Here is a 12,360-nt window from a genome sequence, read left to right on the forward strand (position 1 = left end):
AAGCAAGAATGGTATACACAATTTAATCAGAAGTGCATAGGTTTCTGGTGCATTTCCATTTCAACTGAATGAGTTCCGATGTTCTTCCTTCTGTATTTACTTTTTCTAGCCCACATTTATATAGAAACTGTTGCCACACAAATGTCTTTGCCCTCATATCTGACTATCTCTTATCTCTGTGCAAAGTTAATTGCCATTTTAATTCAAGCTTTCGGATGGCACTGCGATAAGGTATTAGGCTTCAAACTACAAATAAAAAGTATTTGTAAGGACCCGCCTCAATCAGTACTCCCAAGAAAGCAGAACTCTTGAAACGGCATCATTTCAAAAGGAACTTTTATTGGAAGATGTTGACAGCAGGAATAGAAGGCAGGATCTGAGGGTTTCCCATGCGAATCAGTGTCCATAGTAACCCCACCCCAACTGTCCATCTGGACAGTTCAAACAGGCCAATCCACAGCTGTGAAAGCACCATGGGAACAGAATGATAAGGCGCCGCTTCCAAGGCTGTAGGGTGTCTGCACCATTTCTTCTGCGACTGGAGATAAGGCAGATGGCCAGAGGCACATTCCATTCTCACACCGTTAGAGAAACATCGAAGGGGACAGAGCAGGAAATAAAGCAAAGGAAATACACATCAGCGCCCCAAGCTTTTCCCTCCCTCCCCAGAGTATGGCAGAACCCGAAAAGGATGAGAAAACCCATGCCGATAGATAGGGTTCTGACATACTGCCCCCCTTAAAAAAATGAGAGATCCATAAATCAACAATAGGGAGAGAAAATCACAACTAGATCAGTCAGGTTTGTCGGGGTACTAGCAGTGGAACATTTTTAATAAGCTAGGGGCTCTGACATGTCATTTATGGACCCACTCATTTTGAGAAGAGGGAAGATTCTTTCAGGCTATCAGGTATTGGGTGGACCCATGATGTTTCCTGGAATCTAGGATTTCTCTGATATAAAAATGCTGTTCTCCCTCTACCATAATAGGTGGGGGAGGAAGAACCGCAGCTGGCCTTAGAGGTGAGTTCAACTCACGTTTAAGCAGGCTACAATTGAAGACCGGGTGAACTTCGTCTCAATGTTTTTGGAAGGTCTAATTCTATGGTTACCGGGTTGATGATTTTTTTTATGAGGAACGGTCCTATAAATTTTGGTCCCAGTTTCTTTGATGGCTGCAATGATTTTAAGTATTTTGTGGACAAGTATACTTTCTCTCCCACTTTAAATCGCTTAGGTTCAACCCACTTCTTATCTGCTTGCACTTTTTATGCTTCCCTAATCTCGTCTAATGCTTTTCTCATTAGTGGCCATGTATTTTAAACTTGTGTGATCCACTCTTTAGGGAGGGGATGGTGGGTTCGTTGACTGGACGTTCAGGCATTGGGTTGAAACCTTGTCCTGTTGCTGCTTGGAATGGGGTGTAGCCGGTGCTGGAGTAAACGGCATTGTTGTAAGCCACTTCTGCGAAAGGAAGTAGATCGGTCCAATTTCTTGTTGATAATTAATAAAACATCTTAAGTAGTGTTCCAGTACTGGGTTCAAATGTTCTGTTCCATCATTTGCTTGCAGATGATGACTAGATGACAGGTCCTGGGCAGTCCCCAGGAGGTCCAAAAATGCCCTCCAGAACTCTGAAGTGAATTGCACCTCCCTGTCTGAGATTATGCATTGCGGAACCCCATGTAATCGGTAGATATGTTGTACAAACATCTTGGCTAGAGCACAGAATGAAATGCATCTGATTAGAGAAAAGGTCAGTTAACACCCAAATGACCATGTTCCCTGCACTCCCTGGCAACTCCACTATAAAGTCCATGGAAATTTCCCGCCAAGATGCTGATGGACTTGCTACCACCTGTAATAGTCCCAGTATTCTGCCCTGTCTCCGTTTTGTTACTGCACAGATGGGGCAGCTAGCCTCATAGCTTTCAATGTCTTTCTTTATGAACGGCCACCAAAATTGCCTCTTTACTATATGGAGTGCTTTTACAAACTCAAAATGTCCAGCCATCTTTGAGTTGTGACATAGTTGCATAAACTTCAGTCTCTGGGCTTTGGGCACATATAGTTTTCCCACCTAAGGCAACCCATCATTCATCAAGCAGAAATTTTTGTGACTCAGGAACCATTCATCTGTTTCCACAGCCTGTCTAAACTCCAGGGGTTTTGGTTTCTTTGCTTGCAACCGTGTGGTTACTGGGGCCACTAATTTTTTAGATGGCATGAAGGAATCTACTACTTCTGTTTGGGACTGTTATACTGTGGCAACCTTGACAAAATGTCCACTAAGAAATTCTTTCCCCCAGGTAAGTATTTGATGGTGAAGTTGAATTGGTGGAAATGTTGAGACCACCTCGCTTGTTTTGGTGACAATTTTCTTGGGGTTTTTAAGGCTTCAAGGTTCTTGTGGTCAGTCTATACCTGGAAGGGGATATGAGGAGGGCCCAGCATACTGCATAGGCTTCCACACTGCCCACCTCAGTTCCATCTCTGTGAGTTTTCTGGATGTATATGTACAAGGCTGCAGTTTGTACTCTTGGTATTCCTGATGCAGGACTGCACCTACTGCTACATCGCTCGCATCTGTTTGTATGACAAAAGGCTTCTTTGTATCTGGGTGTTTCAGGACAGGCTCAGCTGCGAAAAGTCTTTTCAGCTTTTCGAATGTGGTTTGACATTCCATGGTCCGTTTTAGTGGTTGGCTAGGTTTTGGTTTTTCCTCCGCTCTCGTTTTTAGCAAATTTGTAATGGGAAGCACGATCTGGGCAAAAAAGGGGATGAATTGACAGTAGAAATTAGCGAACCCCAGGAAACTTTATAATTGTTTCCTCGTGCGTGGCAGTGCCCATTCCAGCACTGCTGATTTTCTCTGGGTCCATTTCTATCCCATTATGAGTTATGCTGTATCCTAAATAGTTAATCTTTTCTTTATGGAATTTTCACTTTGACAGCTTGGCGTAGAGTTGAGCGACCTGCAATTTATTCAGCACCGCCCTGACTAGTTTTATATGCTCCTCGTCTCGGTGAAAATTAAGATGTCATCCAGGTAGACAAGGACCCCCTTGTAGAGATGTTCTTGAAGGACTTCATTAATCAGTTGCATGAAGACTGCTGGTGCTCCCTGTAGTTCAAACAGGAATACTCTAAACTGGAAGCAGCACATGGGGCCGTTAAATGCCGTCTTCCATTCGTCCCCTTTTTTAATCCTAACCCGGTAATACGCCTCCCTTAGGTCTAATTTTGAGAATATTTTCCCCTTTGCCAGATGGGCCAGCATATCCTTCATTAATGGCAGAGGGTAGATATTGTTTTCGCTCACTGGGTTTAAGGACCTGTAATCCACGCAGAGGCAAAGAGACCAGTCTTTCTTCTCCTGGAATAAAAGTGGAGCCGCCATTTTCGGTCTTGCCAGTTGTATGAATTTCTGCAGTTCTAGTGCAGGGGTGTCAAACTTCTGGCCTGTGGGTCAGACGCGTCAGCAGAAAACCATGCCCACCCCATTGCCGTCAATGGAGAAAAAGCTCTGATATGTCGCACGATGTCATGTGAGGTCACGAGTTTGACATGTCTGTTCTAGTTCCTTGGGTGTCATCGAATACATTTTTGGCTTAGGTAATTTGGCCCCTGGTAGGATTTCAATGGCGCAGTCTGTGGGCTGATTGGGGGGAGGTAGTTCGTTGGATTGCTCTTCGCTGAACACCTCAGCTAGATCACAATATTCCTCGGGTACTGCTTCCAACCCCCGATCCTTCACCACTACTACTACCTCTGGGGTCCCTTTTCTCTGTGTCTTTCTACCTCCTCCCTAGGTGGCAGGCTTTTGCTGTGGGAACCTCAACTTTCCAGTCCTCCAGTCCACCCTTGGGTTCCACTTCCTCAACCACGTCATCTGCAAGATTAGGGGCCATTCCATGCCGGGGTCACTATAAAAGTCATAGTCTCTGTGGATTCATCTTCCGAGTCACTGTCAGAGGATTCGGGTGGTTTTCCAGCTGGAGCCGGAGTTCCTTCCCGTGGGATTCCATAGGGTTGGATCTTGACGACCTCAGCACTCTTCATGGCGTCTCTTTGGGTCAATGCGGAGTCTTCCCTCCACTGGCTCGATCAGGTTTTCGCAAGGGAGTTGAGCGGCATTCCGCAGCTCAGTGCCCCTTCATAATGCACTTGAAGCAAGCCGTTTGAGCGTGGCGTTGTGGGGGGTGGCCTCGCTGCACTTCATTTTCCAGAGAGGGAGCGTCTCCAGGTTCTCCTCAGAAATCACGCCTTCGGGCTTGGTAGATCTCAGCTTCTTCAGCTAGGATATACCAGTCATGGAGTCAGTCTAGATCTCCTCTAGGAATACAGGCATGGTATAGGTCGTTCAGCCCATCTTTGAAATGGCCTACTAGGACATTCTCCAGCCAGTTGAGTCGGCTTGCCAGGTCTCTAAACTCCTCCATATACAAGGCTACCGGGCAACGACCTTGCTTCACTGTTTTGATGCGTTCCCTAGCCTTCCAGTCAGCTAAAGGATCCTTGAACCTCCTCCTCAGAGCAGCTATGAAGTGGTTGACGTTCCGCAGCTCAGGAGCGTCGGTGTTGTGTAGGGTCACCATCCACCTAGCGGCTGCTCCCTCCAGGGCCATGGTCACGATCCTCACCCATGCGTTGCCGCTGGGGATATCTCGGCCATATTCCTCCATGTAGTTCAGAAAACAGGCTAGGAAAATCCTCAGCTGTTGAAGCGTCCTGTCGTATTTCACTGCCAAGGGTGGGAATTTTTGGCCAGGATGGTGTGTTCTCCTCTGCCTGGCCCAGTGCCCGTCTCCCCTGGCTGGGATGGCTTGTGCTGGGGTGGCAGCCGCTGCCATGGCTTCCATAGCCTCTGACGTGCTGGTAGAGGGGCCTGGGTTTGCCAACTTGCTCTCCCAGTACTCCTCTTCCACCATCCTCGCGGCTATCAAGCCCTGGCATGGGTCTTCCTCCTCCTCTTTTAGGGACTTAAAAGCTTCCACCATCAGGTTGATGGCTTGCTTCAGGAAGTGGTCAGATCAGGCTGTTCTCTCATCCTCCTCCTCGCTGAGGCTGAGTGACCTCTCCATCTCTCACTTCCACCCCAGCTGGCGACTGCCATACTTAAGGGTTACCTTCCTGGCTTTTGCCTCCCTCTCCAAAAAGGATAAGAAAACCCATGGCCATAGAAAGATAGGGTTGACAGTATTTATAAGTTAATATTATTGGTGGAAGTTTGAACAGCTTAGAAATTAAATCACAGTAACATTGCTGTCAGCTTGAATTTATCAGACTCATTGGTTAAGCTTAACTATAATTAACAAAATGAATCAATCTCAAATAACTGTCCATGCAAATAGCTTATTCAGTTCTACCTGTATTCCAGTACTACTATACTACCTATAGTTGGATTCAGACTATGCATTGTTGTAATTTTACACTCACACACATACTAATGGCATTGGAAAATTTAGGAAGGAATATTATGTTCGCCACCTTAAGTTATTTGTAAATTGATAAAAGAAAATTTTAAAATATCATGCAAATTATATTTCAAGTGGAGCAAGTATCTTCCATACAGTATTAGCAACAAAAATATAGCTATATTTCTTCTTAAAAAACTGAAAATGAGATCCAGAAAAAATATTAACTATACCTGAGGTCATCTTCTCTTACCTTGTGCTAGTAATAGAGCCACCATCTCCTCATGACCTTCCCTTGCAGCTTCCATCAATGGCGTATACCCTTCATCATTAACTTCCTCAAGATTTGCTCCTCTTTCTATCAACAGAGCTGCTAATTCCACATGACCACCACAAGCAGCAAGTGTTAGTGGAGATTCAAATGAATCAGCAGGCATGTTCACTTGAGCACCACTGTCAAGCAATAGACGAGCTACTTCTACATGCCCATCCTATTAAAAAAAATTAAATGACATAAATAACCTTCCAAGGAACTGTTCTATATCATCTGAATGAAAAAAGACTATACTCAATCATAATTGCAAACACAATTTGTGAACTACTTCTCCAGTAAAACAGTAATGTATTTTTGCACGGGTCTTTAATGAAAATTTAAGACTTAGCAACAGAAACAAAACATTTTACTTCTTTTTTCCTATGACATTCTGCAATAACCTCCCTAACCTCCCTGCCTAGATGGCAACCTAGGCATTCACAATGTGCCAGAAACGTATCAGGAACTATTCAAGAAGTAACATTTCTGGAAAACAAATAAAAACAAAACCAACCCTCCACAACAAAGAAATCATATTTAGTTAATAATCATACATTTATTAATTTTTATGAGTAAAGAAAAACACTATTGCATAATTTAAAAATATAGATCAATGTTTTTACGTTAACTATTTTAAAGAGTATTTAGAATTGTTTCATAAGCTAAATTTTCCATTTAAAAAAATCCTCAAATACAGAAATACAATTTCTTCTATTTTTTCCATTCTCTCCCATCCCTGTGCTCCAGAAGCTATGACTGTCCCTAAGGACAATCCCCCCCCCCAAATATAGATTTCTTCTGATGTAGCCAATATCTGGATCCCTTCATGCCACCTCATGGGCTTGGTATCCAGGAGGTCAAAGTTTGAGGAGTGTTTTTCTTAAAGTAAAATTCTCTGATTTGTCCTTTGATGATATTGGACATTCTTCAACCCCATATCCCATCTATTGATTGGAAGGGAGAAAGGAGAACTTAAGTTTCAACTTTCATACAGTAAATGCTGGATTGAAGTTGTTACATTTATGCCGTTTCTTTTCATTCTCTTGGAACAGGAAGATGTGTTCACAGCCTTGCAAGTAAGAACAATCCTATTCACTGTGCCTGAAAATCACTGTTTATTGTGTGACAGCCTGCATAAGCTTTTCATGTATATATCATTCTCAGAAAAATAGGAATAGCTTCATAGTGCTTTACAGCCTTCTCTGAGCAGTTTCAGAGTCAGCATACTGCCACCAACAATCTGGGTCCTCATTTTACCAACCTCGGAAGGATGGAAGGTTGAGTCAAACTCCTGACTGAGAGTTGAATTAGCCTGCAATACTGACTGCTAACCACTGCACCACCATGGCTCCAATACGAAAGATAATACATTTAAATCTAAACATATGTGATAAATGAACAATTCGGAAGAATTATCCTGCATAACATCTTTTCTGATCAGATCTTCTTGGGTGGGGGGCAGAGAGGAAGAGATAGAGAATAGATCAACAAAATAAATTTGTTTCATTGGAGATTTACCATACAAGCCTCCATTAAAGCAGTGTGCATCTCATCTGTTTTGTGCTCTTGGTCAGCTCCTGCTTCAAGCAAAAAACGAACCATATCTAAGTGACCTTCAAAATGGAAAATAAAAAAAACAAATGAATCATTAGCTGTAGGATATAATGTCTTATAAACATTTTGCATGAATTTTGCTATTTTCTAATTTGAACCAAATCCTTGAAGATATTTTCCACAATGAATCCTGAAAAGTGCTTATCAGTAGTAGCATGATAGAGGCATTCTGTGTTATAAAACACGTTACATGAAATGATTTCCTAACTACAGTCTTCTTAATGAATATTAAACTATTATTATTATTATTTATTGAACTTATATACCGCCCTTCTCCCGTAGGACCCAGGGCGGTTCACAAGGCAATTAACATTACAATACAAAAAGTTAATAACAATTAAAATATATTAAATTATCGTTGATTAGAAATCTAAACCCCCTATAACTCTGATTTTAAAAACCCAATTACAATAAGTTAAAATTAAAAATTCTCAGTCCTGGCTGGAAAGCTCAAAGAGCCAGGTCTTCAGGTCCCGGCGGAACGAACGAAAATCAGGGGCAGTCCTGAGCTCTACGGGTAACTGGTTCCAAAGGGCAGGCACGCCCATAGAGAAGGCCCTCCCCCTGGGTGTTGCCCGCCGGCAATCCTTTGCCGGCAGCACCCTGAGAAGGCCCTCCCTGTGGGAGCGCACAGGACGAAGGGAACTTGATGCCGGCAGCAGGTGTTCTCTCAGATATCCCGGACCCAAGCCATTTAGGGCTTTATAGGTCATCACTAGCACATTGAATCTCACCCGGAGGGCAACCGGAAGCCAATGCAGCTCGCGGAGCAGAGGTATTACATGGGAGTATCGGGAAGCCCCCATCACAACTCGTGCAGCTGCATTTTGCACCAGCTAAAGCCTCCGAGTGGTCCTCAAGGGCAGCCCCATGTAGAGAGCGTTGCAGTTGTCTAACCGGGAAGTCACGAGCGCATGAGTGACTGTGCGCAAGGCATCTCGGTCCAGATAGGGCTGCAACTGGAGCACCAGGTGGACCTGGGCAAAAGCCCCCCTGGTCACGGCTCCTACATGATCTTCAAGACTGAGCCGCAAGTCCTGGAGGACACCCAAGTTGCGAGCCCTATCGACGGGGGGTAACACCTCACCCCCCCATCATTAAAGATGGAATAGAATGATTCACTCAAGATGCCAGTACGCACAGCCACTCAGTCTTGGCAGGATTGAGTCGGAGCCTGTTTCTACCCATCCAAACCCGAACCGCCTCCAGGCAACGGGACATCACGTCAAGGGCATCACTGAGTTGGTTTGGGGTGGAAAGAAAAAGTTGGGTATCATCAGCGTACTGATGATACCCCACCCCCAAACCACGAATGATCTCACCCAGCAGCTTCATATACATATTGAACAGGAGGGGAGAGAAGACCGACCCCTGAGGAACTCCACAAACAAGAGACCTCGGGGCGGACCTCTGCCCTCCCGTCAACACCGACTGCGAACGGCCCAAGAGGTAGGAGAACCACGTAAAACAGTGCCCCCACTCCCAACCCCCTGAGACGTCGCAGCAGGATACCATGGTCGATGGTATCAAAAGCCGCCGAGAGATCTAATAGCACTAGGACAGAGGAACAATCCCTGTCCCGAGCCCGCCAGAGATCATTCATCAGCATGACCAATGCCGTCTCTGTGCTGTACCCGGGCCTGAAGCCCGATTGGTACGGGTCAAGATAATCAGTTTCCTCCAGGAACAGAGGTAACTGATGCTATTACTTGTTTGGGTACTTTTCTGATCATAATACTGTCAAGTAGCCCAAACAGGGCTGTATTATTTCTGGAGGTCAACCCTACTGGTCTTCTGGATCCTAAAAGCATGCTTCCGCCATTGGGCCTGGTGATCCTATGGAAAAGTGCAGTCCATTAAGTAGTCGAATTGTGTTTAAGTTCAGAATGCACTCCCCCCTCCTTTTATTATAGTTTTGTTTTTAATTGTATTGTTTCATTTTTGGTCCTTTTAAATGTGTGCACTGCATAGAATCACAAGCATAAGATGGGCAGCTTATTAAACAAACAAGCAAAGTGTTTGTGCTATGACGTATGTTCAGGACTATGTATATCCTATAATAAATTCCATGCCAAAAAAATCCAATCATGCCATCTGAACAAATTCCTGAATCGCTAACCTGGTGCCTGTCATTTGTCATTTTTACTATTATTTTATTTTTATATGAAAAATAATGTCATTCATGATTTTTATTTCTCAAAATGCTTTTGGGATTTCCACATACTTACTGGCATTCCTAGAAAATATAAACAACAATAAGCTGCAGCTCAGAATTCTGTTTGATTATTTAAAAACCTAAATAAATAGCGGTGTAGAAAGTATCCCTAGATGAAACACTGCTAATTTCTTTTTTTGTAAATGATGAGGTGTTTTTTTTTACTGTGCTCATCATCGCAGTTCAATAACAGGCTCTCCAAATTCCTAATGTGCTGTTTCTTTATAAAGGTTGGAAATCTGTTATAGATTCAATTAATGTACATGTCCATATCATTGTAATATATACCGTTCTTCAAAATTTCATACCTTTATAACAAGCAAGTGTAAGGGCACTTTCTTTGAATTCATTAGAGTGAGTGTTGATTCCAGCACCATATTCCAGAAGTACTCTTGCAACCTCAACATGACCTGCACTGGCCGCCTCCATTAAGGGAGTATGTCCATTTTCATTATGATCTTCAATATTTGCTCCTGCTTTCAACAAGACTTTGACAATGTCAACAAATCCCCCAGCACAGGCATAAGTGAGTGCAGTGTTCCCTAAAAGAAAAAGAAAGACCCAAGAGTTATATCTTAACTTTTAATGTATTTTGTATACCTGCAATTTTAAAACATGTATATTTAGCAACATTTGCATTATTTCATTGCCATAAATTATGTTTAGGTTACAATTCTATATCCACTTGTTTGATAGTACTCTCCACATTAATATTAACAAAATATACTCCTGAGTTTATTTACTTCTAATGTTTGGAAACTTTATTTTTTAAATTTTTTAAATTTATATGCTGCCCATCTCGCTGTCCAAAGCAACTCTGGGCAGCTTACGATAAAATCATAAATAGAAAAACATATAAAATTACTAGCAATGTTATAGTGGCATTATGGTAACCAATTTTGGAATAATATTTCCAAAAGTTATGCTCTAAATGGTAGTTTGCAACTACATAGATAAAGTAGATTCAAAAGATGTCAAGCTATTAAATCAAGCTGAAGTTTGAGAATCTTGGACAATTAATTCCATAATAACCAGTCTCCCACCCAGTGCCTACACCTGCACAAGTTTTCTTCCAATGCCAAATATGCTATGACACTAGTTGAGCAATTTTCAAACAGAAAAATTGAGATACAAAGATCAAGCAGACAAGGCCTTTCAATCATAGAACTATGAATGTACAAAGTCTATTTTTTCACAGATCTTCAGAACACGATGTTTCTAGGTTGGTTTCTTTTGGGGGGAGGTGGGGTGAGATGAGGTATCCTGGGGTTTCTTTCCAAATTGGGAGGATGAACTTTCAGAACATACTGAAAGATCACTCAGGACAGCCAGATCAATATGTTCTGGACCAGAAAAAAACCACAATGTTACAGAATTCTTTGAAAGTTTCATTCCCAAAACAGAGGGTCCTGCACATAACCAATATGATGCAAGGCCAAACAACATGAATCTTTAGAGATTAGCATTTCCATAAGTCTGTAAATTGGAGGGAATGAAGAAGAATTCTGGCAACAGATAGAACTGACTGTTATAGGTATTATTGATATTTGAAAGGCAAGTCTTGCAACTGATAACAGGAGACTTATTCAATGATAAAAAACTGTCAAACAAAAATGGCATTTTGATAACTGAAAAAATAATTTAATTCAACTTTTATTAACTTGTAGAAGGAGGCAATGTAGGACGTAATGCCCTCTTGTTTGTGACCTTGGAGTCTAAAGTGTTGTGCTCCAACATTTTGAAAATCCTGCCTTTCATTAAGGAATGTTAGCAAGTTAGAAGGCATAAAGTGGTGAATTCTTTGTTTACACAAATGCAGGTGAGATTGAAAAATATTGTAAATGTTCTTATAGAAAAACGTATAGAAAATTTCCTTATGTAGAAAATGTGACTCTTAGTCAAAGTCAACATTGTACTCAAAGTCAATCACAAATAGGGATATGTATAATGTACAAACTCAAAATATTTTTATACTGTTATTTTTTTCTTTCTGCACATAGATCAAGAGAGAGCAAATAATATATATGCAGAATGAAGGACAGTATATTTGCCTGCTGATTCTTTCTAATACTATCAATAACTTAAATAAATCACCTTCTAGAAGGGTATTAAGTTGCTGGAAGTATTCCAACATTAGTTAGAAACAAAGGGCAATCTTGCTCCAAGTTCTACATGAAAAAAATTATGGAGTCTATTTAAATGTCCCAATAATAAAAAGTAGCTTGCTATGTTCTGAGAAATTATTTTCTATTTTTTCATTGATATACTGTCTTTCATTGAATTGGCAGAAAAATTAAAATGCAGTTAATGCATTTTAATATACATCTATATTCCTCAGTTCCAACCAAACGATGACCATTTCTACACTTAAAAATTCTTTCTTAGATCTGGCAATTATTCAAATGTTTCATAATTGGACCAATTTAAGATTGGATTTAACGAACCTCAATGGATCTATTTATCTTTTTCCAAATTGTGTGATGCTGTTTTTCAAATATTTTAGATCAGACATGTCAAACTTGTGATGTCACGTGACGTATTGGGACTGTTTTGCCATTGTTAGCAATGGGGTGGGCGTGGCTTCCGCATGACGCATCCAGCCCAGAGGCTGGCAGTTTGACACCCGTTTTAGATAATACTATCTCAATTTCTTCTTCAACTTTTATTGGAAGTTATTTTTTAAAACACTGATGACAAGTTATTTCTCATGTTTAGCATTACTTTTTAAAAATATGACTCTATTTGTAGCAGAAATCTGATACAAGCCTGCAAATAGGAAACTGGGACTTGCACCCAAAATT

The 12,360-nt window shown here is 41.6% G+C and overlaps 1 protein-coding gene across 7 annotated transcripts in view; it reads right to left on the reverse strand.

Moving 5' to 3' along the window:
- LOC310637781 (ankyrin repeat and KH domain-containing protein 1-like) overlaps positions 1-12,360 on the reverse strand; it is a 112,884-nt gene that overhangs the window by 72,842 nt on the left and 27,682 nt on the right. For all 7 annotated transcript variants that reach the window (XM_083358324.1, XM_083358323.1, XM_083358320.1 and 4 more), the window contains exons 6-8: positions 9,868-10,101; positions 7,249-7,343; positions 5,671-5,908 (exon numbers count right to left, since the gene is read on the reverse strand). In XM_083358324.1, coding sequence (XP_083214450.1) covers positions 5,671-5,908; positions 7,249-7,343; positions 9,868-10,101 — 567 coding nt within the window. The remainder of the gene's footprint in view (positions 1-5,670; positions 5,909-7,248; positions 7,344-9,867; positions 10,102-12,360) is intronic.

The sequence above is a fragment of the Vipera ursinii genome (assembly GCF_947247035.1).
Source record: "Vipera ursinii genome assembly, chromosome: 3".
NCBI lineage: Eukaryota > Metazoa > Chordata > Lepidosauria > Squamata > Viperidae > Vipera > Vipera ursinii.